At 42.8% G+C, this 26,756-nt stretch overlaps 1 protein-coding gene across 7 annotated transcripts in view; it reads right to left on the bottom strand.

Moving 5' to 3' along the window:
• CELF2 (CUGBP Elav-like family member 2) overlaps window positions 1-26,756 on the bottom strand; it is a 563,629-nt gene that overhangs the window by 251,993 nt on the left and 284,880 nt on the right. For 3 of the 7 annotated variants that reach the window (XM_061468594.1, XM_061468595.1, XM_061468597.1), the window contains exon 1: window positions 11,859-12,185. The exons of 2 other annotated variants lie outside the window; for them this stretch is intronic. In XM_061468594.1, the coding sequence (XP_061324578.1) occupies window positions 11,859-11,965 (107 nt within the window). In that variant the 5' untranslated portion in view covers window positions 11,966-12,185. Of the gene's footprint in view, window positions 1-11,858; window positions 12,186-26,756 lie in introns of those variants that run through there. 2 more of the 7 variants (XM_061468596.1, XM_061468600.1) reach the window with 2 other exon arrangements.

Here is a 26,756-nt window from a genome sequence, read left to right as displayed (position 1 = left end):
TCGAGCACATGAGCTCACTCTGACATCACTGCCTGTGCTTCCATTCAGCAAGTGACAGAATGAGCAGACACCCCCCTTCCCATCCAGATCCTGCAGCCAAATCCAGCTTGGAGCTCACATCACATCACCTCTCCATAGCCCCTCCTCATCCTTTCCTTAATTGCCATTCTTTTAATTAGCTTGCCCCAAGTACCGGGCCAAGGAAATGCTACTGTTGGAAGCACTTCAAGGGAAAGTTTCTGAATGACTTCACTCTCTCCCAAGCCTGCAAGGCAGTATGAAGAGAGTTCAAATCCTCTGCTTTATTCCCCCCTAAGCCAATGAACATGCTCGGGATTCAAGCTTATCTCTGGCATCAAAGCCAGTTTCTAACAGAGGTGGCAGAAGCAAGAGCTCAGCGACAGCGGTGTAAATTTGGAGCAGGCTCAAATGACTTCAGTGGAATCACTCAGGATCTTCCGCTAATGCGAGGGGAAAAAGAAATCTGGTCCAGATAGCATGAGGGAATGCAAATGAGTTGTTGCCTGTCTTTCACAAAGAAATAACCTTCCAGGCAAACCAGGAGCCTGGAAGGCGTAGCATCCTAATAACAGAGAATACAGCATTTTAGTTTGTGCAGCGGGATGTGAGCCTACCTGCCTATAATGGAGGAAGCACATCCCCCTAAGATTTAGTAGCAGAATTCTGGAGGGAGAAGAAGATGGAAGGAGAGAAAAAAGGAAAGCAAAGCACATGAATGCACATTACACAAAGCATTTGGGTAGAGTGAAAGAATGGTGTAAAAGCTGTAAACAATTAGAGCAAAAAGCAGTGCATTTCTTTGAGTGGCAAAAAGTAATGGAACGGGTTCTGCACCAAAGTTTTACCATTTGTGAAGGCTTTGACTGTCTGTAACAAATCCCCCTCTGCAAGTTAGATCTAACACTGGAATAAAGTTTTGCATTATGAAGCCTTGACCTTGCAGTAAGGATTCTTTTATTTATGAAACTAAACACACAATAGTCCTCCCTTGTCTCTACATTGGAGAGACATCAATTTGATGGATGGACCACTCAGTGGATAAAGAACTGTCTGGATGGCCGCACACAAAGAGTTGTGGTCAATGGCTCAGTGTCCAGCTGGAGACCAGTAACGAGTGGTGTCCCTCAGGGATCGGTGTCGGGACCGGTCTTGTTCAACATCTTCGTCGCTGACATGGACAGTGGGATTGAGTGCGCCCTCAGCAAGTTTGCCGATGACACCGAGCTGTGTGGTTCGGTTGATACCCTGGAGGGAAGGAATGCCATCCAGAGGGACCTGGACACTCTTGTGAGGTGGGCTGATGCCAACCTCATGAGGTTTAACCATGCCAAGTGCAAGGTCCTACACCTGGGTGGGAGCAATCCCAGGCACAGCTACAGGTTGGGCAGAGAAGAGATTCAGAGCAGCCCAAGGAGAAGGACTTGGGGGTGTTGGTGGATGAGAAAATGAACATGAGCCGGCTTCAGTGTGCGCTCACAGCCCAGAAACCAACCGTATCCTGGGCTGCATCCAAAGGAGCGTGACCAGCAGGTCGAAGGAGGTGATCCTGCCCCTCTGCTCTGCTCTCGTGAGACCTCACCTGGAGCATTGTGTGCAGTTCTGGTGTCCTCAACATAAAAAGGACATGGAACTGTTGGAACAAGTCCAGAGGAGGCCACGAGGATGATCAGGGACTGGAGCACCTCCTGTATGAAGACAGGCTGAGGAAGTTTGGGCTGTTCAGCCTGGAGAAGAGAAGGCTGCGTGGAGACCTCAGAGCAGCCTTCCAGTATCTGAAGGGGGCCTACAAGGATGCTGGGGAGGGACTCTTCATTAGGGACTGTAGTGATAGGACAAGGGGTAACGGGTTAAAACTTAAACAGGGAAAGTTCCATTGGATATAAGGAGGAAATTCTTTCCTGTGAGGGTGGTGAGGCACTGGAATGGGTTTCCCAAAGAAGCTGTGAATGCTGCATCCCTGTTGGTGTTCAAGGCCAGGTTGGACAGAGCCTTGGGTGAGATGGTTTAGTGTGAGGTGTCCCTGCCCATGGCAGGGGGGTTAGAACTGGATGATCTTAAGGTCCTTTCCAACCCTAACTATTCTATGATTCTATGATTTATCTTATTTTGAGAAATAAAACAATTTGCATGTAACCAAAACCCTTTTAAAAAAGAAAATTAAATCCCTGGTTAAAGGTTATGAATGAATTTCAAGTATTGAAGTCTTTGCTGTCTGTGAGGCTCCCCCCCTCTTCTGTCGGCTATTGTAGCCGATCAGTCATTTCAGAAACAAACGTCATTTAAAATTATCCCTGTTAAAAGGTACCTCAAATTAAGCATTTCTAGAGCTTTCACTTGAAGCACATTGATATTATGTAAACTTGGTTGCTATAGTAAAACTTCCCACTCACTTCCCCCCCCCCCTTCCTATTTTATACCACCAAAGAGGTGATTTCATCCTGCTGTGGGTATAAGGCCTTTGTTCCATCTTGCGGGTAATAATCCAATCTTTCCAGAAACAATTAGGCAAGATTTTATGGCACAAGGCTCCATGTGGTGGAGGGCTTTTAGGAAAGGCCTTTAATTTGGAGGAACACCCTGCTTTGTTAACAGCATGCAGGTACTTGGGATAGTCGATTGGGACCCTCAGGTCCAATCCTGCGCAGTCCTAGTGCTGAGCAGTACCATCTGCTCCAGTTGAGCTATCCATGGCACTCAGCACTGTATTTAGCAAATACTAAAGCAGTAACGAGTAAATATTTGCAATATTTGCAAATCTTACTATCCTGTTATTTATAGCCCTATTGAAGAGCATCACTATTGATCTGTAGGTGTTGCCTTTGCATAGTGCCTTGTGCATATAGACACAGGACGACGGCTATTGTCAGCCTGGTCTTACCTCTACTTGGCAACAGGCATTGACTGTTTTTTCCTCTTCCCCTCCTTTTTTTTATGGACTTCCTTATCTTCTCATCTGCTGACTGATTCCATCAACAACCACTACTCAACTAAGAGAGAAACTGGGGCCCTGCATGCACTGGGCAGACCTGATTCCTACTAGGCAGCAGGCTCATTATTTATGGTTAAAAAAGGCACCTTTCCAAACGACACTGAAAGAAGGAACTTAGTGTTGTTGGATTTAGCTACTGTATTATGTTCAAGTGAAAATATAATCTTGTATTACATAGGATACGAGGAATCACGCATCTGCTGCTTGTCTGCGTTGCTCCATCCTCACCATGTGGAAGAGCCTTAGGCCTTCACAGGGCAGGGGAAAAAGCCCACTGTAACAGAGGGAGGTTTTTACCTTCCTCCCCACCATCCAAACCCACAAGAACTTCTGGGAGACACAAAAACCTCTCATTTTGAATAAATTCGAGATTTCGGAAGAGTTTTGCCCACCCGGGGAGGCCGGATACTGGGAGAGATGCAGGATCAGGGAAGCACATGGTGAAGACGGGCTGAACACAGCTAAAGGCTGGACCAGGAGCAGATGCTGAAGGCCAGCTCCAACTCCAAAAGCAACGGGCAAAGGCAAGTGTGAAGTTCTAACATGGCATCAGGAAACCAAGAGGTCAAAAGACACAGGAAGCCAGAAGTAGACTTATTTTTAAAGGCAAAAGGAACCTATTGCACTCTACTTTGAACAGCAGGATTTTCAAAGGGTTAACCTCCATCTGCCCTTCTCATTCATTTCTACCACATGTTTTTCTTTCTTTTCCCCTGTAAATGATTGGATCTCACCTGATGCTCAAACTGTGACATCTTTAAGGCAGGAAATTTCACAGGTCTGGGTTTTTTCACTTGTTCATGAAGTGCTTCGCATACACCTCAGTCCTCAAAAATAACAATCATCCCGATAATATGTAGAGTGACTATTCCTGTTTGACACCATTATTTTCCACAGACAGAATCCATTAAACCTCAGACATGAAGGACAGAAATAAAAGGCTGCTGCAGTAACTGTAAAGCATTCGGATGTGCAGAAAACTGCACCGTGCCTGGTTTTGTTGTTCCCTCCCAGCCCCAAATGAACAGTGAATGAATTTCCACATAGGTCAGACCAAAAGGTCTGCTTAGGCTATGACCCTGGCTCTGATAATGGCTCGTAATGCATACAAAGAGGAAGAGCATGAGTACGGTAAGTGCACTGTGATCCTTCCCACCTCCCAGCAACCGGTGGCTGAGGGATTTCCCTGAGTCAAAGACTGCACCCAAACCAACGTGTTTAAGAGGCTCAAAACTGCTGATTCAGTTCCCCCCACCCCCCCCAAATTCTGTTTCCGTAGGAAACACTGATGAAGTCATATGTTTATTACTCCCAGAACTGCCTGTTAAATGGGCTGTTCTTAACAATTTCCGAGGTTTGGGGCTCAGTACAACAAACAGGAACGTTTGCTTTCTTTTGTGAGGTAGAACATTAAACCCAACTTAGTGCTTAACGTAAAATGCTTCACTTCAGTAAAGCCACAATAATTCATTTACAACTGTAAAAAAAAACCCCAAACATTGATAACACAGTTTTGTAAGGGAAAAATGCTGAAACCATGAAGTTCCTAGGGCAGGCATCTCGTTTGTCATCCTTGGGTGAGAAAGGCTCTTTAGGAGGCATTCTGGTCACTTTGGACTGCTATATTCAGGGATGGGGGTTAACTGAGTTAAATGTATGTTCATCAGCCGCGCACAGACAGACCTCCATATGATTCATTGGAGCAGTACTGCAGAACACCTGGTGTTGCCAATGCAGTTCTGTTAGTGTTTTGTTATTTTTAAAGGGGGTTATATAACTCCCTCATTAAAATTAAATGTGGGCTGAAATGATGCAGGCAAATTCTCAGGCTTTGGAGTGAGCTCCTTCCTTGCATTTCAGCTGAAGACAGATCGGTTTTAGGCTGAGGAGAAGGAAAATGAAACCAAGAGGTTGTTACAGTTGAAAGTCGAGTCTCCAAGAATTTAAGTTTCCTGATAATTCACCGTTTCCTTTCCAGAGGGCCTCAATTCTTCACATGCTGACCTGCGGCTTGCAGGGAGAGCAGGTGCAGGATTTGAATCTCAAATTCACTCTGTAGCACAGCTCTCCTATCATCCACAGCTATCTACACTTGCAAGGTTCAATTTCCAGATGATCTATGTTCAGGTGCCCTTCCTTTTCTCTTCACTCCTCTATTTGTCTAATAGGAACAGTAAATTCCCATATCCTCTCTCTGATTCTCTGTCATTTCCCCCCTCCTTCCAACCTTCTGCTCTGTCTTCCTCCCAGTGGCAGACTGTTGTCTGGCATCCTCAAAGGCTGCTCTTGAAGATGACCGGCTGATTTGCTGCCATGGGAACTCCAGAGCGAGGACAGCATTTACCCCTCGCACACCAAAGGGCACACGCAACAGTTCCCCACGCCACCCTTCTCTCCAGTAAAACTTTGCCCTCCTCTAGTGCACAAGCCTTACAGGGACATTGGGAGGCTGTGCCTTAAATAACAAGAGTGCTGCAGCCTCTCCAGCGTCCAGCAGCAGCCACTGCTCTATCATATGGAGAAAGGTGGGAAAGTCTAATAGCAAATGTGAGCATGCAAATTGCTTTTCCAAACTAGAGGAGAAAAAGCTTAGGCAGCAAAGCATGAGGCTCAAAAAACCCCTCTCTAATGTAATGGCAGAAAGCATTAGCTTTATTTAATTGCCATGTTTAAAACTTCCTAAGCAATTTCATCGATAACCCTACTCCTTTGAATCAGAGAGAGTTAACTTCAAAATAGGTTATTCTACCCAAATAGGCTAACCCCGAGTATGCTACATGGAGAGACAAGCAAGTAATTCTCTCCATTCCCCACCCCCAAACACGACTTTTTAATTGAAATAGAAGGATCCTTTTGACTTGGCTGTGTTTTGCAGGGCAGCTTGTGCTCCACACAGTGTCAGTGTCAGTCAGTGCACAGGCAGGTTTACAGACCTGCGAGACTTTCCTACCAGCACTGACTCACAACAGCCTAATCTGGTAATGTGGGCTTAATGCATAATATAATTTCACGAACCACCTGGAAAACTGACTGCAAATATGGGAGTCGATGCTTTCCAGAAATGCCAGTTTAGCCGTTAGTTCGGAATCCCTGAAGATGGATCTGTCTGATACTAGCCCACAAAATGGTCCCTGATCCTTAGACTATGACAGAAAATGAAGTTGTGTGTGAGAACAGCTAAAATCCTTTCCACATCCTGCTCGAGCTGATTGCTAGTTGTGCTGTCTCTGTCGCAAGACCAGAGTGAGAGATGAGATAATTAGGGCCCAGATCAAGATTTACACCAAATTTGGGAAAATTCCTACCCCCATCCATCCAACGAAGGTAGTTAACCTTCAGTGCACCATTAACTCACCAAGAACAGTATTAAAGCGCCTTTAATTGATGCATTTACTTCCGCTGCGGGGTGAAATAACACAAAGCCAAAACGAAATAAAAAAGCTTTTTTTTTTTTTTTTTCCACAGCAAGAGTGTTAGAAGGGAAAAAAAAACCCCAACCCTGTTGTTATTTCCTCTGTGAGGATGCCAGCAGTCCTGTTTCATAAACTCCAGCGATTCATCACCATCCCAGGCAGCCAATCATTCCGCAGGTCAAGTAGAAATGGGCTGTAGAGCCAGCAACTCCTGCTGCCCCGATAATGCATGTCATTCCAGGCATGGCGACATGCTTTCTCAACAGCTGCCATTTTCAGTTACCTTTTCTATGGCTGACATACAAGTAAATATGTTGGAAGCAGTAAAACAGTCATAGGGAAGCAGTTGCAAAGATAAATAGCACCTGCGCGTGATAATCTCTAATTTCATTAGGGAGGAAAGAAGGATGTGTTTTGAAACGGAACTTCTTTCTTCTGAAAGCATCACTTGACTTCGGGGGGTTTATGTGAGTGTGACTGAAAAGGGGGTTTTGAGTCTGGAGTTTTTCCCCTCCTCGAATAAACATCCAGACGTTTGTCTTTGTTATAATCTTAACAGATAAAACTAGGGAAAAGGGGGGGGGGGGGGGTGAAGAAAACAAGCAAGAAAACATGCAGCATGACAGAAAAAATCTTGCAGTTCGCTTGTGAGAAATACTTTGTGGAGCTAGGTTCTGCTGGAATTCGGTCATGCTCACTTTAAGAAACACAACTGCTCTAATTAAGGGAAAAGAAAAGCGTTTCCTTCAGTCGTTTCTTTTAGTTTTAATTCCTTATCATCTAACTTAAATTTCATGAACTACGTGTTCAGTAAATGTCCTCTGTATTATATTTAGTTGAATACATCTTTGCAGATAGAAACTGAGTGGAAGTTTGAGGGCACTGACTATAGAAATAAACCCCTTCAATGAGAAACATTTAAACTTGTGTGCACGTGTATGGGTGTACAGATGCACACATATTAGATACAGAGCATGTGTAATTCGTGTACATATAGCACATAAAGTCCTTGTGCCTGCACACAAATGGTGAAAAAAACCCAAACAAGCAAACCACCAAACTGTTCCCAATAACAGTTCTGGAACAAGATTCCAAATGCATTAGATTATCCATATTAATTTATGGTAATCTGCAAATGAATGATGCAGAGACAGTACAGGTTATACAAAATGGTACTTGCATTTAATGAGAAACTACCACAAAATATCTTCCAGACAGATACAGTTGCATCTTCTAATACCCTCTGAATTAATACCATGCAAAACAGAAAGTACAAGCTATGTTTCCCCTTTGGAGCAACCGACTCTTTAAATGCCAGAGGCAAGCCAAGCTTTTCTCTCCATACAAAGTCCTCTTAGACATCTTGCTTTCAGATTTCATCAACTTAGGTGTTTTCAGGGCTGTAAGCAGTGAACTTTCCATCAGCAGCATCTTCAGCTAATTAACCCTCCTGATTACAATAATTAGTATTGATTCACTCCTGAATGACTTCTTAAGTATTCAAGCACAATCTACACTTGCAGTAAAACTTCTAGATATGAATATTAATTGAATGCTCTCCTTTGTTTTTCAGCCCCCAAGGTATAGTTTGTAATCTTATATAGAATCATGGAAGGGGTTGGGTTGGAAGGGACCTTTAGAAGTCATACAGTCCAACCCCATGACACACTTCCACTGGAGCAGCTTGCTCCAAGCCCCTGTGTCCAACCTGGCCTTGAACACTGCCAGGGATGGGGCAGCCACAGCTTCTCTGGGCACCCTGTGCCAGCGCCTCAGCACCCTCACAGGGAAGAGCTTCTGCCTAAGAGCTCATCTCAGTCTCCCCTCGGGCAGGTTAAAGCCATTCCCCTTGGCCTGTCCCTACAGGCCCTTGTCCCAAGCCCCTCTCCAGCTTTCCTGCAGCCCCTTCAGGCACTGGAGCTGCTCTCAGGTCTCCCCTTCAGGAGCCTTCTCTTCTCCAGGCTGACCCAGCCCAGCTCTCTCAGCCTGGCCCCAGAGCAGAGCTGCTCACACTCTCTGAGCATATTTGTCACCTCTTCCAAACTCCCTCCAACAGGTCCACGTCTCTCTTATGCTGGGTGCTCGACAGCCTGATGCAGGACTTCAGATGGGGTCTTATGAGAGCAGAGTGGAGGGGGAGAATCCCCTCCCTCCACCTGCTGGTCAAGCTCCTTTTGATGCAGCCCAGCATACAGTTGGCTTTCTGGGCTGCAAAGGGACACTACTGGATCATGTCCAGTTTTTCCTCCGCCAGTACCCCCAAGTTGCTCTCAGCAGTGCTGCTCTCTATCCCTTCATACGTAAATTTGGCAAGAAAAACGCTTTAAGTTTTATTCTCATTCAACAACGAGCATGTTAACGTATTGGTACAGAGCTTGTGGTTCATGAATCCAAATTAAAAAGAGAAAACAAAGACTCCTGCCTAACACGTAAATCACTTGAGTTTCCTACAGCAGCATGGAAAGCCAGTTCCCAGGTTAAGACCTATCCTGCGCTTGCTCTGACAGGTAGGACCAAGGACCGTCTTTCTTTTTGACATTACACCTGGTCATTGCAAGAACAAGTAACAGCTCATGTAGAGTCTGAATTACCTCTCCCAGCGCTGTTGTGGAAACAGATGTTGCCAACTTTGACAGCTGCAGGGCACCACCTCGCCTTGTGAATGGGTGAGATTCAAACTAGGTAACGCTAAGGACACCTGCAATGCTCAGGCATAAGATCTCTTGAACCTATACAGTCCCTCAAAAGGTGACACTTCTCTTAAAGCATGCTAAGAAATGGCTTGTGTTACACATTTACTTCACCCTCTTTGATGTCAATAATAATTATTACAGCTCAAAAAAGCAGTATTTCAGTAAATATGCATAGAAAGAATATTTGTTCTTCAGTAAAGCTCACATAGACTAATTCAAAAATTAGTCTTTGATGTGAATGCAGTGTCAGAAAACATCCTTGGAAAAGAATAGAGTAATTGCCAATCCAAGACACAAAATCTGTAGTATATGTGTTTAATGCAGTATTTTATCTGAAAACATTAAGAACTACTGTAAGTTTAGTATGAACTCACCTCTGAGAAGACAGATTAGGAGCCAGTTTCAGTATTGAATAGTCCTTACATGTGCTGCCAGGTGCCTGGCAGTGGCTGCTACAAAAGTGGCTGAAATTCACCCTACTTTGGACAATCACTAAAGGGGCATTTCTGTGTAACCGAGAGCGAGGGATCCACTTCACTGCCACCCACAAAGGGCAGCAGCTGCTACAAAGGCCAGGCTGCAGGAGGATAACGTGCTGTGTTATGAAGTGATAAAAAAATACCCCCCCTCCAGTTCTGGCAGAGCAGAGCGGTTCTGAAGGAGTTAATGCTTATCTCCAAAGAACTTCTTCCAAGAAAGTGAATTATAGCATGGTCCCGTTGCATTAAACACCATCCCTGCTTTCTTCATGTTTATGCACAACACACAGCAAACAAGCATTACCTGATAATCCATAACCTCTAGGCTGCCAGAGCCTTATATGTGATATTACCTTTTTTGTTCACATAAACTCTTTCCTATTGATTGATCTCAACACACAAGGGAAGGAGATGCAACGACAACAACAAAAATGCAAACCAGAACAGCAGGTACTCCGAGGCTCCCCATCAAACATTTTGCTGTTGCAAACACACGCTTTAGAGAGCTCTGACTGCTACTGAGAAATCCTCAATGCCTTTTCTTTTTCAATTAAGGGGTCCAAGAGACCCCTCAACCCATATAAATCATGCACTAGAATCCAGTTTAAAAAAGCATGAAACCCCTACAGTCAACTGATCTGAGCAAAAAAATAGAGAAACCACTGATAAATATCGCTTTTCTCTCAGCAAACGATTACAGCTATTATTAAAAGCAATACATTTACTTAACATCTAAAGCATTTAAAGACTTCAAACAGTTTCAGGAACTCCGCAGACTGACGACAATTCATTTGATTTAACACACAAGCTGCTGTCCAAGGAGTAACTTAGATTTGTTCAAAAGCTCCATAACGATTTCTTTTCATAATGCATAAGGTACCCGAGCATTCTGCCAAATTCAAACGCAGAACTGTTAACCGTTCTAATGCTAAACTACGGCTGTCTAAACAGAAAGGTAATTCCTGAAATGTCATATGAATAATTTGCTAGATTTTAGGATAGGAATCATCCAGGTAAATTATTCTGCTTGACCTTAAAAATTCTAACGTATGCTAATAGCTGGATTATAAAAATGGAAAGTAGCATGGGCTCACGCTTCGAGGTCTGATTTATCATTTTTATTGCATTTTCATTACCTAAACAAAATTAGAAACAGTATCTCCGAAACAGCAGTTAAAGTTGATATGATCAGGCATAAAATCAGGCAAGGGCACGTTTGGCAACTCTGTGTTTGCCAGATTGACAGCGCTATTGTGAGCTTCCAGAATCAATAAGTTTTCTTGCCACAGTTAAAGGAGAGGTTAGTAATAAATCTCCAACTTAATGCAATAGGCATAATTGTAAGATACAAACCTCCCCCTCCCTGCACTATTAGCGGGCATCAAATGAAACAACCATCAAAAAAACAGGCAATGCACTTCATATTCTCCCAGATACATAAAGATGAAGGGAAATTACAAAGGGGTTGAGAAAAGGAAAGGGGGGAAAAAAACACAACCCCAAACCACCCCAGCGCCAGACATACATTAAGCTAGTTTGACAGCACCATTGTTCAGCTGTCCCATTGTCAGACCGAAAGATGTACTCAACGCTACAATGTCTGCTAGCAAATAAACAAAAGACTACATTTTTCAAAGCGGGGTGCCAATTCCAGCATAATTCCGTGTTGATGTGTACGTGTGCATGTGCCTGTGTGTGTGTCTCCGAAAAGAGTAGTCGATGCTGGCCCCCCGCTAAACCTTGGAACATTAGAGAATATATGTGTAATCCCACAGATGGGAGTATTTAGATATTTTTAAAGCATCTTCTAGTGGCAAAGGCTAGGTAGAGCATTAGTAACTATTTACATAGGCTAAGTGAAAATTAAAGTGGTATTTAGGGCACTAGCTCTAATATGGAGTCTCCCTGAGCTTTTTTCCATGCTTATTCCATGCCCAGTGCATAATAATGAAGCAGGCAGAAACATTGCAAAGGAGGTGATAAAAGAAATATCAGCTCTCATCTGGGGGGGGGGGGGGGGGGGGGGGGAAAGAAAAAAAAGCAGATATATTATATATTTATTTTGTTCCCTCCTTGCCCTCTCCATCCATTTGTCATCATACATGAAAATGTGCGATTCTAACTAGTGGAAAAATGCTACTTGCACACAGCAACGCCTGTCTTTTCCTTTAAATAGGGAAACTACTTAATACACAGCACCGGTATAGTTGCAGCGGGCCCAGGCAACTCGAAAGCACGCGTTAAAACAAAGGAGACAACATACCTTAAAAGCAGCTCCTCATTTCTCATAGTAACAGCGGATTTGGGACAGCGCATGCTTTCTGCACCGATATTCTCAACAAAAGCCAGTTCAGAAGTGCGCTCAAACATCAATGCCACAGTAGCTACTCACTAATGGCTACTCTTTCTCTCTTTCTCTCTCTAGGCAGACGCTGAGTGGTGGAGCAAAGGGGCCCCTGCAGATTCACTAAGCAGAAATAATCCTCTCTGACAAGTTATGTTGTCTGGGCATATTTTACATTAATGCACTGTGCTGCCTATAGGGGTCTTGTTTGCGTTCACTCTAGCCTAGCTGGTGTTAGCTCTCTTAATTACCATCCAAAAAAAAAAAAAAAACAACATTTCCCCCCCATATCCCTCCTCTAAAAAAATATAAAAATATAGGTTTTTAACCGGAAGAAAAGGGGGGAAAATCTATGGGTGAATGAGGGAAGGCTTTCTCTCTCTGGAAGGATGCATCCTTGATATGGATCTTTTGTTTGCCCTGCAAACTCGGTGAATTCAGTGGCAAACAGATGCTTGTGCACTTTAAGGGAATTGGGTTAGAGGCTTTTTCTGGGGCTCTGGAGTCGCAGCTGGAGCTTTTGCTCTCTCCCTCCTTCCCTTCCCTGTTCAAGGCTGAGTGGCTTTATGGGACCTGCCAGCTCACATCAGAGAGGCAAGGGAATATTAATGCAGGCACCTGGGGATCTTCTTCAAGTTTTCAGTTTTTCTTGGCAATTTTAACCCCTCCAAAAAACACAAGTCCAAACTCCTCTGATTTTAACCCCTCCAAGACACAGCTCAGTTACCAAGTAACTGAGTTTGCTTTAACCCAGACCGTTGCACTTGGCTTTGGCAGAGTTCTCACAGGCGGGAAAGGGTGTTGCATTATTCAATGATTTACTCACTTCCTATGTATGAAAGGAACTATAGTGTGACACTGATTTCAGGGAAACAGCCTCTTTGGCCCTGCCTGGCAGATCCGCCATGGAATTTGCAGAACCAGGTTGTGGTCTTCCCAGTTGCCAAGGTAGTCAGAAAGAGGTTTATTTTCACATCTTGATTTCACCTTCTGCTGGGTAAATCTTTAAACCATGTGGCTGTGATTGAGGCAGGAAGATGGCTGGTTTGGTTTGGGTTTGCTTTAGTTCTTTTAAGTCTACATCAGATAATGGAGTGGGTGCTTATTTAGTAGACTGAAAAAGCCAACAAGACCTCAAATGCTTTTCTCAGTCAAGCGCTTTTCTGCACCACTGTGGCAGTAAAATGCATCTTAAACATGATTCCTCTGAGTTCCTTTTAACATAAGAGCATGCAAAACTCACTCAACACAACTCATCCAAACCTGGCAACCAGTCAAAAACCCAGTGGAAGTCAAATAGACTGAGCTAGAAATAGATCTGGACCTCAAAACATAAATTCAGACTTTCGTAGACTTCTGGGTATGCCTGTGGTTGGGCTGAACCTCCTTCCCTACATTATATAGTACTGCCTTGAACATCCTGATACGGTGCTACTGCTTCTAATTCCTTAACAGAAGTTGGCATTTAGGAGCTTGATCTTTTTGGTAAACTTGAGTCTGGGAATGAAAGCACAGAGGGAGCAATCGTCAGTATGAATATACTGGTAGCAAGATCTTGCCTTTCTGATAGCAGCTGTAAACTTCTGTTAAGGTCATAAATTGTTTGCGACAGAAACAATCCTTTTGTGCTACACTTCTCATTGAGCACTCTGAGACCTTGGGATTAGTTTCAGTCATTCTGACATAATATTTGTCAAATGACCAGAAAACAAGTCAAAAAACAAACCTAGGCATAGTGCTCTTCTAAGGATGCAAGGAGAAAGATGGTAGTTTAGGAAGCATGGATATCATGGAGGCCTGAAGTCAAGAAAAGTCAGTTTTCAGTTTGCTTCCCTCTTCATCTGCAAAACATGACTGGGATTCTAGTTGCTCTTGTAATAGAAAATAATAAATCATATCTTCTGATTAGCAGTTCAGGCCAATTCCATGTTAAAATGTCACGCTCCAAGGTCACAGCTTGTACTCCATGCTAAAAATATCCAAACAGCCATGGAAGGCAGCCAGGAAAATGCTCAACCAACACAGGACAAATCCCATACCTCCTGCCCCAAATACGAAATCCATTACTACCATTTCAGGCATGGCCACCAGCACTCCAGATTCCTCCTCCTTCACTGTTCACCTCCAAATGACTTGTGCCCAGCACAACTCATTGCAATGACTGGGCTGCTCCAGACTAATCTTGCGCTTGTGGGACTGGTGTATGAGAGGAGGCAAATACCAGGGTATGCTTCAAAATACAGAGCTGAATGGGAAGTGTCAAACATTCTGATAAACTGCTACAGTTTTCCAAAAATATGGCAAGGATCAGCATCTTAAGACACTACCAGCTGAGAGAACAAAGCTTTCCTTTCAGGCTGGAGTAGAATGGCTCACACAGAGCCCTTTGGTGGGGAATCAATGGGCTTCTGTCGGGCGGCTCCACACAGTTGCAAGTTCTTGATCATTTCTGTGCTTAGAAAGAAGGCGAAACAGCAGCGATAGGAAATAAAGTGAAGTATTATATGGAGGGACTCATCCACGGCCAAAGGAATAAATAAAGAAAAAGAAAATAAGATCCACAAAGCAGTAACACAAACAGACAAAAAGAACCTACGCTTTCTATCACACGTAATGAAATGTCCGACAGAGCAACATCTGCAGAGGGATCACAGCTGTTGCTGATGAGAGGGAATATGAGCATTATTTTTCAATTGCAATATGCACTAAGCAGGAGTGCCTTTAAAATAATATGTCTAAAGGGAAGATTAAACCAGATGTACAGGGCTATCTGGCTTCTTTCAAGATGAAAGTCCAGCTGTGGAGTCTAAATTCAACATTTAACAGGAAAATTGATTGTAGATTCATAACTGATATGTATATATAGCAGAATGTTCTGCACAGATTACATACAGTGGAAATGTAATAGTTTTTCTGTCCTATATTTCATATAAACCCAAGCCTTCTATGTATGGCCAAACTAATCGTGTGATCTTACAAATCCTTGAGAGGCCAGAGGAATACCAATCATTTACAGAGGCAAAATAGTAGTAACTTCTGTGGCAAACAATAAGTAATTTATATAAATTAAAAAATTTCTTCTCCTCCCTACTTCTACTTAAAAAATATTCTTTGACCGGTCCATTTGTTTACAGCATTCTTACAATATTCAGAAGCCCAAAATACAACACCATTCTGCTACACTCAAGAAGCAACGCTGCCAGCTAAGCGATGAACTACATTTTGTGACAGAGAAATGGTGGACAAGCATCCAGGACAATAGCCCCAAAAGCATGAATGCAATCATGAGAAGAACAGAAAGCCTTGATTCATTTTTCCATTTCACCACACGTCCCTGTGTCAGATCTCATGCAAGCCAATTAACCTTTTGCTCACATCTCCATCTTTAAAACAGAAAACCCCAATAAACTCCAAACACTGTGACAATAATGCAGAACACTAGAAGCTCTATAGAAGTGTGTTATTGTGAGTCACACAAACATTTATAGTAGGTCTTCTCCTCCCAAGAGGGACTTGTAGGCTACGTCTCAGTTTTATGTTGTTCTGTGCAGTTATTTAGGCTCAAATCACATTTGTGTTGTATAGGTGTGAAAAGTTACTCTTTAATCTGATAGCATTTACTGTTTTAGACAGCTAAATCCCACCTTTGATGTTGAGCAATTAGTCTTGGCTAGTCACCTAAGTTTTCGCTATCATCAGTGAAGAGAAATTAAACTAGAGTGTTACCATCTCCCTCCACTGACTGTAAAGTGATAAAATCCCTTACTTTTATATATATATAGATATATGTATATCTATCTATCTATCTATCTATATATAATTAGGCAAGATGAATCGCACCTGTGGGCCTAAAGCAAAAGTGAGAAATCCTGTGTTTCTGTTTCGGCATCGCCAAGCACACTGCGACCACTGTGCAAGTGCAGCTTAGATACCTTGAGCATGTCTGCCACTTCCAGGTGTAGCTGTCACCTGCCTGCAGGATGTCTGCAGCAATTAATATGTTACTCCTATGCACATTCAAAGTACAAAGGGAATCGGCCTCCGCTTCACAAGTGGAACAAGCGGAGTCTTTCCAGCATGCTTTGAGAAAGCAGACAGTTCTTTCAGGTTATCTCCTCCTAAAATCTCCTAGGAAAATGGGCAACTCACTGCTTGCAGCTCTTATGTTATTAGAAATCATGGAACACAAGACCAGGTGTTGCTAGAACCAGAGTACTCTGGACCACATCTCTGGCAAACATGTATAGCTAGGAATGGACAATAACTCAAAAGGCTGTATCTCTACAAAAAGGTAAAAGCTCTACCAATAAGAGCTTTACCTCTGCTCTTACTGAAGTTCTTGTTCATTGTTAAGTAGAACAAATTACTGCATTCTGTCTCCACCTTCTCTGTCGATTTGGTTGGTTGTCTACACAACCATTAAGACAGTTGTACACGAGAGATAAATTCTGGTCCTCAACTCCAGCAATCTGACATCTGAGATACTGCTTTATCAGGAGAGCTATAACCATGTGGTATCAGACAGTCCTGCATTTGCTATCTGTACTGTGCACGTACATACAGGTGTAGGAGTTTCTTTACTGTTGCAGGGTATGAAAACACAAACCAGGGAGACACAGTTCCTCGCCAGTAAGTATCTTAGTCCAGTTTCATGGTAAAACCATACTGACCAGCTATAGAGGCAGTTCCGTGTGTGCAGACCATGCTGCCTTCAGGTCAGTTTCTAACTCTGCATGCATTGTGTGCGTTAATCACACCTGCAGTACCTGTGGGTGTTGTCTCTGTGTGCAGGAAAAGGAGAATTAGTTTCAAGCACCTGCAGTAAAGATGCAGCAAACGGCAGATTTTTTGTTTAAGCAGGCAACAAAACCAGTCTGACATTTGCCCACACCTCCTTTTGCTTGTTCTGGTGGATCTTTCCAATTGCATGTCTAGCTTTCCCATCTGAGTCATAGGGAGAGAAATTACTTACAGACCCACAGGTCAGTCTGGATGTTGCAAAAGGTCTTTTCTAGCCTTACTTTTTCATCAAGGAGCACCCAATGAGCATTATGAAAGTTAAATAGCACAGGCAGAAAATGCAGAAGTACAAAAATGTTCCCTAAGTGCGTAAGATTAGGGCAGCGGGGGAATTTGTATTTAGAGTGTACAAAATGACTGTATGCTTTAACCCCACTGCTGCTTTCCATTAGGAAAGGTGTGCACTGCCTCCCTCTAGCATTCAGCAGCGCTGACTCTATCTCAGCATCTGGAAAATAGAGGCATGAAAAGGAACAATCCCCCTTCTATTTACGTAAGTGATGTGCTCTGGTGCTTCCCCAACCCTCAACAAGGAAGCGACAAAACCTGCAGCTTGTGCACACCACAAGTTCTAACATATAAGCGACATATCAGCGTGTTTTGTAGAGAAAATACATCACTCAAACCAACTTAAAACTGGCCAGGTTGTGACTGCAGACATGGCTACTCTACAAAGCAAGTAACTTATTTGGAAAGAGCTACATGTCACAAGAGCATCTGGCCTGCAACTAAAGGAAAGAAGGAAAAAGCTGATCAAAAGAGCAAAGAGAAACAGAGGAGGCAAGAGAGCACCAGATCTGAGAGAAAAAAGAGAGAGAAAACAAACACAACTGGTTGTAGAATCAGATCTTTTCTGCTTTAATTTTAAGTCTGTTTAATGTGTAAGTAGGACCTGCTCTGTCTAAGCAGGAGTATCTTTGGTTTACACTTGTAGTAATGGCGAGATCATAATTTTTTTACATGCCACGTGGAATATCAAAAACCTTGTATTCTTATGTAAACAGAATGTAAACTTGAACAATATATACAAATGTATAAACATTAAACACACATGAATGAACATGAGAAATGTCAACAGTTACAGATGAGAATTTAATGGCTACTTGTGCTCTTAAGTTAAAATTAGAAAAAGAATCACATTTAACAGTTCTGTTGAGCCTATTTTTAAATGATATTATGGTGCTATAGGCAGAAGGTTCATTTCACACACCCATGACATGTTTCCAATTCGAGGGATGAACATTGATACTTAAAAACAAGGTATCACAAAAGAGAGTCATGTTCAACAGAAACTCATGTACAAATAAAAATGAGGAGTTTAATTGCTGAGATCTAGGATCTAGATGAGTAGACGCATCTACTAACAGAACCTTTAGCAATGACTGTGTTGTGATAAGTGGACCTTGTACACCATCAGACATGAACCACTGGCTTTTTGGAGCAACATATTATCCATTAGGTTGCCTGAAAAAGGAGGTAATATGGCACTGTCCAACATGGAAGGGAAACAAACTGAAAGTTGTATAATTCAAATCAGATTAAGTGATCTTTGGTTGCAAATACTAGTTGAGAACTCTTGATTTACTGTCTGATAATAGTCATACTTTAAAGAAAGGACTACGTACAGTACATATATTTCCTCTGAAAGGAAGGAAGTGGATCATTCTACACAGTTGCCATAAAACTAATGTCTATAAAATATTTTTAATAAATGAACTAACAAAAAGCCTTGTTTCAGCAGCTTTTACCCTCCCTAAGTAATTTTATATCATGATAGAAAAAAAACCAATCATGTCACTTTTTAATACTTTAAACTCTCTACCTAACATTTTTTATCCCAAGGATAGTCTTCCTTTCTCTCTTCCTTTTTTTGTCCTTAAAAATCTATTAGCATTGATTAAAAAGAAAGAGCTGGGATATAAAACTTCAGTTAGATTTACTACACAATACATTTTTCTTCGACCTTTCTTATGTCACCCAACACTTGACAATTTTGTGCAAGGTGTTAAAAAAGTGATTTTTTTTTTGTGATTCTACTGATTCACAGATGTTTATAGGGCCAGTACTTCCTGAGTTAGGATCTTGATTTGTGGGGAGGAAGAAATATACCAGACCCTGCAAAAACATCCAGAAGTTAGGTGTGTTTGAAAACCGTTGATGAAAAATCTGGCAAACTGAGGTTCTAGGCTGAAGGATTCCTTAAAATGTCAGAGCACAAAGAAGAGAAAAGTGTTTTTATAAATGATCTGGATGAGTGAGAATGTTGATCTGCTGGAGGCTAGGAAGGCTGTGCAGAGGGATTTGGACAGGCTGGATCAATGGGCTGAGGGCAATTCTATAAGGCTGAACAAAGCAAAGAGCTGGGTCCTACTCTTGGGTCACTACAACCCCATGCAACACTACAGGCTTGGGGAAGAGTGGCTGGAAAGCTGCTTGGCACAAAAGGACCTGGGAGCATTGGTCAAGAACTGGCTGAACATGAGCAGCTTGTGCCCAGGCAGCCAGGAAGCTGTCAGCATCCTGCCCTGTACCAGCACCAGTGCGGCAGCAGGGCCAGGGCAGGGATCGTGCCCCTGTGTTGGGCACTGGTGAGGCCGCACCTCGAATCCTGTGTTCAGTGCTGGGCCCCTCACTCCAAGAGAGACATTGAGGTGCTGGAGCGGGGCCAGAGAAGGGCAGTGGAGCTGGTGCAGGGCCTGGAGCACAAGTGTGATGGGGAAGGGCTGAGGGACCTGGGGGGTTCAGTGTGGAGAAGAGAAGGCTCAGGGGGGACCTGATGGCTCCCTACAAGTGCCTGAGAGGAGGATGGAGCCAGGAGGGGCTGGGCTCTGCTCCCAAGGAACAAGGGATGGGACCAGAGGAAATGGTCTCGAACTGTGGTTTAGACCGGATATTTGGAAAACGTCTTCACCACGAGCATTGTCAAGCACTGGAACAGGCTGCCCAAGAAAGTGATGGAGTCACCACCCCAGAGTTGTTTTAAAGATGCATAGATGAAGGGCTCAGGGACATGGTTTAGTGGTGGACTTGGCAGTGTTGTGTTGACAGTCGGACTTGGTGATCCTAGAAGTCTTTTCCAGCTTAAAGGATTCTATGATTCTGGGTTCAAATTTGCTTCTATTAACCTGTCAAGTGACTTAAAGATTAAACATACATTTTTTTAATAGAGAGCTAAATGGGGAAAATACTGCTTCAGGATATCTTGACAAGACAGAGTGTCAAGATACCAAAATGTTACTGAAGCAGTGGAAGTAGCATAAGAAGTAGGGTAATACATTTACAAATAGCTTTTTGCCATGTGAGGTAGACTGTTTGCACAAGCTTGAATGCTGTAGTGGATGAAGTATGCATATCCTAAGCCACAGAGGGAGGAAGGCTCACACAAAACTAAGATACCTAGTTTGTGAAAAAACTGGATCCTAATTCTGAATCCCAAAGTGACTGCACTTTGTATGACCAAATTCTTTGCATAGCCAGTTCCTTCAGACAGGCTTGGGCCTGATTCATGCCACTTTAAGCACCTAACAGAGAAGCCCAAGAGCATAAGCACTTTTGGCTTCCAATTCAATTCCCATTCAACCTACCACAGATCTTCCTTTGACTAGGGAAGAAGCATAGGTGAACTAGGGTCAACACCAGCATCTCAGTTAAGCATAAATAACTTGGTGAGATCTCCATGTCTGCTTTGTCCACAAAGCCTGGTTCCAGAAGAATATTTAGGCAATGGGTGCAGAGCTGGCAATGGCATCCTCTCTTGAACAATGTTGCCCACATTTCTTCCTAACCCTCATATAACAAAGATGTATGTGTACTACATATATATATACAGGGCAGCTCCAAAGTGCCTTGAGATTATCCTCTGCAAAAAAAAAACATGTAGGAAAAGAAACTCGCTTTCAGACACCTTCCATGCCACAAAACTGGTAATTGCTTTTCACTGTGCCTGACCATGACAGTAGGGTTAGAACTAGGTTATATTTAAGGACCCTTCCAAGACAAACCATCATGTGATTCTGTGATTCATTCAAAGAAAAAGGCGTAAGAACAGCCACATACATCTTATCTACCCTCTAAACATAGCCAAACACCACCAGACTCCTCAGCATCTCACTTCCCGTAACCAGATGCTCAGATACCACTTGTCAAAACCAATTTATGTGTCTCCAGCAGTGGATTTCTCACAACACTTACCATGTTGCTAGCACCAAAGGCTTATGGAGCCCCAGGAGAATATATGAAATGAAATGGCAGCAGAGGGAAAGCCTGGAGGGCCAAAGGGGTGCATAAGGAAATGAGTCATTTGCCTAAACTCCTCCTGCTTCAGAGCTCTCAGTAAGGTAATACTGTGGAGCTGGACAGAGATCTGAGCTTTCGGGTTATCTGGGTTCTTGACTCATCTGGCTCAAAGCACGATCAGCGCACACAGCCTTGTGGGACCCCATCCACGTCCAGCCATACACATCCCTTCAGCGCTAGCAGCATGTTCAGTGCTTCAGCAGAACCTGTGCTCTGATCTTTACCAGTGCCAAGAAGTCTGTTAAAGGGTTTACATATTGTAATATTAAATGCTTGCTGAATTGCCACATCATTTTGTGCTTTCAGTGCTCCCAAATCCACATCATACATCTTTCTTCTGCAAGGCCAAACCCCATAGAGCTCCCCGAGTGCACTTAACTCCAAATTAACACCCTGTAAAAACAGTTCCTCCCTTCTTCTCATATGCTGTTATATGTAAAACCTACACCCAAAGTTAATTTCTTGCTGACCCTGTGCTGATTAATGCAAATTACATTACATGCTAATTGCCCCAATTGGTTTGCATGCAGCCCAGAAATCAGGTCTTTTTGTTGGTGGTGAAACGCCGCTTTGCACAACGGTTACATTAAATCATTGTTAGTCTTGCAGCATCTTCAAAAATCCTATGTTTTTGTAGCTCCTTTTTGAAAGCAAGAAAAAAAAGTAACCTAGAAAAGCATTATTAAGTTCTGATCCAGTCTTGCAGAAACCTCACTTCCACCTCGTGGGAGGAATTTTATGGCTCGTTCAGAGCTCAAGCTCCAAGATGCATTTTGCAAAACCTTGAGCCAGTTTTGTTAAACCCATCACTCCCTAATCCCCTTGTGCTTGTCAGCAGAGCACACAGGCACTTGATTTTGGACATCTGATTTGATAAGGGGGGGGGGGGGGTGAGAAGGGAGGGAAATGGCGACTGCTATTTTAGATAGATCCTACAGTATTATTGCAAGTCAAGAGAGAACAAGGAATTACTTCAAACACTGATAGTGGGCAGAAAAGCTCTTAGAAAGGGGCTGTGTATTGTGTACCAGGGTGTCGGTGTTGTTTCGGCACCGAGTCTGAATCCCAGTCATCAGACCTGATGTATAATGAATGGTGTGCTGGGGCTTTGGTTGGCAATTGGCATGGGGATCAAACGCAACAGCAGGTAGTGCTTAGCTCTTCAGCAGTCCCTGGAGAAGCTGACATTTACAGTACAAATGGATTTTGCATTTATATCCACAGTGGGGATAAAACCTGATTTATGTCATAAAGAAGGGGAAAAAAGAACCCCAAACATGGTGTTCTCCAAGAGAGCAGTGGTTTCTTCTTCACAGGCTCTGCTGTAGTGAGTAGTCACACTCCATAGCTTATCCCAAAGTAGATAAACAAGATTATGCCCATTTTATAGAAGAAGGGGTGAGAGAGATTAATTTAATTGCCCAAATTTGCACATGCAGCATGAAGCAGAGCTAAAAACAAATTTTGCTGAAGGAAGAACAATACATTCAGATATTGCTCCCACCTGAGCACTCAAGTCTAGAGAGGATTTAAGTCCTTTCCACCCCATTCACAGCCAATAGGTGCCCAGACCATAAAGGCACACACCAGCTATTTCAAATGCTCTCAGCTGCACAAAAGCTTACCCTGGCAAACAGAACATGAGACCTGGCAGCAAGCAGCCCAACTTCCATAATACCAAATGCTATAAACATTAGACCAAAGAAAGGAAAAGGGAAGCTAAAGACACATGCCATCCCCATACTTATTCTAGTCATCCAGAGACTCACCAACTAGGATGAATTGGTAAGAAAATTACATATATATGGTAAGCCTTTACTAAAATATTCTAATTTTTTATAGTCTCTTCCATTATCATTCCACTCCTGATGCTATTTCTCCCTTCCTTCCCTAATACCCATGTCTTTGTTTGGCATGATTTTGGTAGCAGACCTCCTTCCTTAGATGTTCTTGACTTTAACTTCTACAAGATGAGGCTGCCAAAATCCCAGCCCCCCCCCCCCCCCCCCCCCAATAGTACAATTCGCTCTATTTCAATCATGAGTTCAAAGTCAGTGTTTAGGAAGCTTAACAGCCAATACCTGAGCGCGTATATGTCCTCGATTCAGAGACGAAAAGTGTGGCCACCACCACCAAGAGCTCTGCTCCACAGCACCGACCCTAAGGGGTCTGTGCTGTTGAGTAATGAAAGTATTCCCTCTCCGAAGCCTCTCCTGAGCAGAGACTGTTGTGTCACACTCCGTTAAATTATGTGTGATGGGTCTGTCGTTAGGATTACTCTATAGAAGAGACAGCTTGGAGGCTGCCAGATTCATTAAACATCTTCAGTGGGACTTCATGGGGGCCTTTCACTTACCCTGAACAAACAACAAACACACCCTTTGTGCTCAAGAACAAAGGGAGTTTTTGCACTTTTGTTTGATGTCAGTCACAACTAGAGATTAAAGCTTCTGCTCCCTGGATTTCAAAGTTGTCTCCCCTTTCCAAAACTGCTCCTCTCACTGTTCGCTAGGCACTTCAAAAAGGTTTACAGCTAAAAAAACCCAAACAGAACAATATTAATAACAATCCGCTTCAGAAATACTACGTGGTTTTGGCATCTGAATGCCTTTCACTTGTAGATATGACTGAGGAAATGAAGTACAGGAGTAACATATGTGCGAACTGTGTTTTTCTTGATCGCTTTGCATGAGGGACTAGAAAACTGGATTTGTAAACAGGAATTTCACAGGTGGTTCTGACCCATTGAAAAAATACGCAGCCCAACTGAATCGGGATTTGGGGAAGAACAGTTTGTTTTCCTAGCAAAAAAGATGCAGACTGGGGAGCTTGTATTGTGCCCACACAAAACCCAAGTCATGAGAGATGAATATTCACTGGTATATGCTACAGATTGCTTAATTTTGGATGCCTTTTCTGAAATCTGTACTGCATACGAGTGAAAACCAATCTTTCAGGAAAGGCATCCAAAAGTAAGCAGGATGATGTCTAGGAGAAGGTTATCTTGTCACCTCAGGAAGAGCCCAATACATATCCCCATGTAACTCGCACCCTATCTAGAGACCACCACCCTCACATGTCGCTTCAGGATATCTAAACAGAAACAAAGTAAGCTGCTATAAAAGCTGCAAAAATAAGAATAGGTATTGTCTAATTCAGGAAAGAAACAAGTCACCATCAGGAATTCAGAAAGAGCTCTCTGGAATGTTGCAAGGGACACCCACATATAGAACTGTATATTGAAATGTGCGCAGCGATTTAAAACGTACCAAACCAGAGGTTAACAGAAGCACACATGTGAGCCTGATTTCTCATTTAAAGCCCTTTCTGTTCCAGTCATATTTAGAAGTGTTGAGACAGTCAACAAATTGTGATATTTGGAACTTCTGCTGGGGCCTAATGCAGCTCTTGGACAACTCTTTCAAGTAACACTGTAGGATGCTTTATAAACTCAAGGAATTTGAGAATGATTAGTCAAACCCTGTGATTTGGATGTGATTTTTGTTTGCCAGTTCTTGCTGTGTTCCATCTGATGGCACCCAAGTATCTTATTAAAAAAACATCTGGGGTTTCTGATGATGCTACATAAAGAACAGGCCACAAAATATATTTCAAATGTCTCTTCACGTTTGACCAGTTAAGAGAAGACTGTTAATTTAACAGTTACCCAGAGGCCCACCTGGCTACGCTTGCTTAGTAGTTCCAGTATGAAATGATCTAATTATTGCAAGCAGCAGTAAACATGCTTAAATCCTCAATTTTGTGTCAGCATACTCTCTTTCGGACATAAATTATGCAGAAAGCCTCACTAAAGTTACGCACTGATGTGGGTTGGTAGCACAGTGCTTTAATACACATACCCCATCATTAATATTAGGTTTGCTTTAAATAATGAAACAAAAATAAAAACGTTTCCCAAAGGACACAAACTGTAAAGATGTAGTCATAGCGTGGGCAAGAAAATGAGTTGCGTAGTTCAGAGCATCTTCATGAGCACTAAGCAAGCAGCCAGGAGGCGTACTCAAGGGGTTTCTATTCCACCGGAGCTTTCTCATTCACGTCTTCTGTGTGGTTTAATATTAGAGTTGATCATGTTGAAGTTCATTGTTAAAATCTAAGGCAGTGTTACAATATGCAGGGCACTCGTGCTCTGCAGATTTCTTACTGTGCAAAATGTTTTCATCACCTTATTTCCACTTCATAGAGGAGGGAGAGAGGGAAAGATCCTACTTCTAAGAGGTACCATTTCCCCAGAGGAGCTGTAATAGGTATGATGCTAGGAAATGTGCCTAAACCCAAGATGCCCACTGATGGCAATCCAGGGAAGACAGATGGCAGGTGGAAGAAAGAAATGAGAACACATACTGTGAGGGTCATATCCTGGCAAAGTCAGGATGCAGCCAAGGAGAGCAGGCAGATGGGGTTGGAGGGAAACACTCCGAGACCCCACTATTTAATTGCTTGCTGGGGTTGACCAGTAGAGACCAGTAGAGACATCTTGCAAGACGAAGTTTTCCAAGACCATGTTATGATTTCACCCACTAGCTTCATCAGCTCTCATTGCTTCTACTCCACTGCACCACTAACCCATGAGCATAGGATGCTCACACAGAAGAGATGAAAGATGGCACCCAAAAATCAAGTTCTTCATATCACCACTGCTTGGGTAGCCTTCAAGGTTGGCCAGGTGACTGTCCCCCTAGGTTGAAATGTCTACGGCTAAAGGGCATCCAACTCCTCTCTGATTTTTAACTCTCAAGGCTGAAAAGAAGAACTTGCCAAGTTAAAGTGCCTGGATGGATGCACAGTGCAAGGAAATATGTAGACCACAGCGCGGGACAGAAAGTCCAGTTCTAGTCATTAATGGCAGGCAGAATGAAAGACATCCTATGCTTTTCCAGACCCTGAAATCCATGCAGCGGGAGCCACTTGAGTAAGTCAAAGGATTCCATTCTTGAATAAAGGGTTATCTAACATTTTATAATAGTGAAGAATGTATTCCATATTCTGCCCAGCACAGTTCAACTTCACTTCACTGCAAAGTTCTCTGAAGCCCTTGACCTCTACTTTTTGAAACAGAAGAAGAGTAGGAAAACATATGTGCAAAACAGATTATGATATTCAACTGCTCCTTGGAAATTCTCTATGCAGCACCACTAGATCAAATTATTTTCATTATATCATTTGGTCACAAAGAATAGTGACATAATTAGGGAGCTAAATAGCAACAGTTTCCTTCTGGTAAATTTGCTATGGCTAATTTTGTTAATAAGACTGATAATTGTTTTACGCTCATTCAATATGTTAAGTTTACCTAATACTAAAACCAATCAGAACCTTTAAATTAATTTTTGTTTCATTTCTAAAGGAATCAATGTCATTATTAATCATAAAAGGAGTGTGGAGTCAGAGGATGATAAATCTCCTTTGGGCTTATTTGACTTTCATATTTATGGTTTGGATAAGGTTATTATGAAGGAATTTTCAAGAAATGATTGAGGAGGAAAGGGAGGAGAGTGAGCTAGGAAATACTACACTGGAATGCTGTGCTCCTATCAGCTTCAGCAAAATGTATGCAAGCAGGTTGATTTCTTTAAGTTCTGCAGATTTAAGCATGGTGAAAGTGTTCAAAATGAAACAAACTGCTCAGTATGCCAGGCTGCAGAGCCCTAAGATGTACAATTTTCAAACCAGTATGTCTGAGAGTGGATTTACAAGAAA

This window comes from Pezoporus flaviventris, unplaced genomic scaffold (assembly GCF_033815535.1).
Source record: "Pezoporus flaviventris isolate CSIRO_AGI_PZ_B2104156 unplaced genomic scaffold, CSIRO_AGI_Pfla_v1 ptg000049l, whole genome shotgun sequence".
Classification (NCBI taxonomy): Eukaryota; Metazoa; Chordata; class Aves; order Psittaciformes; family Psittacidae; genus Pezoporus; species Pezoporus flaviventris.
Note: the sequence above shows the minus strand (reverse complement) of the source record. Positions and strands in the feature narration are given on the sequence as shown.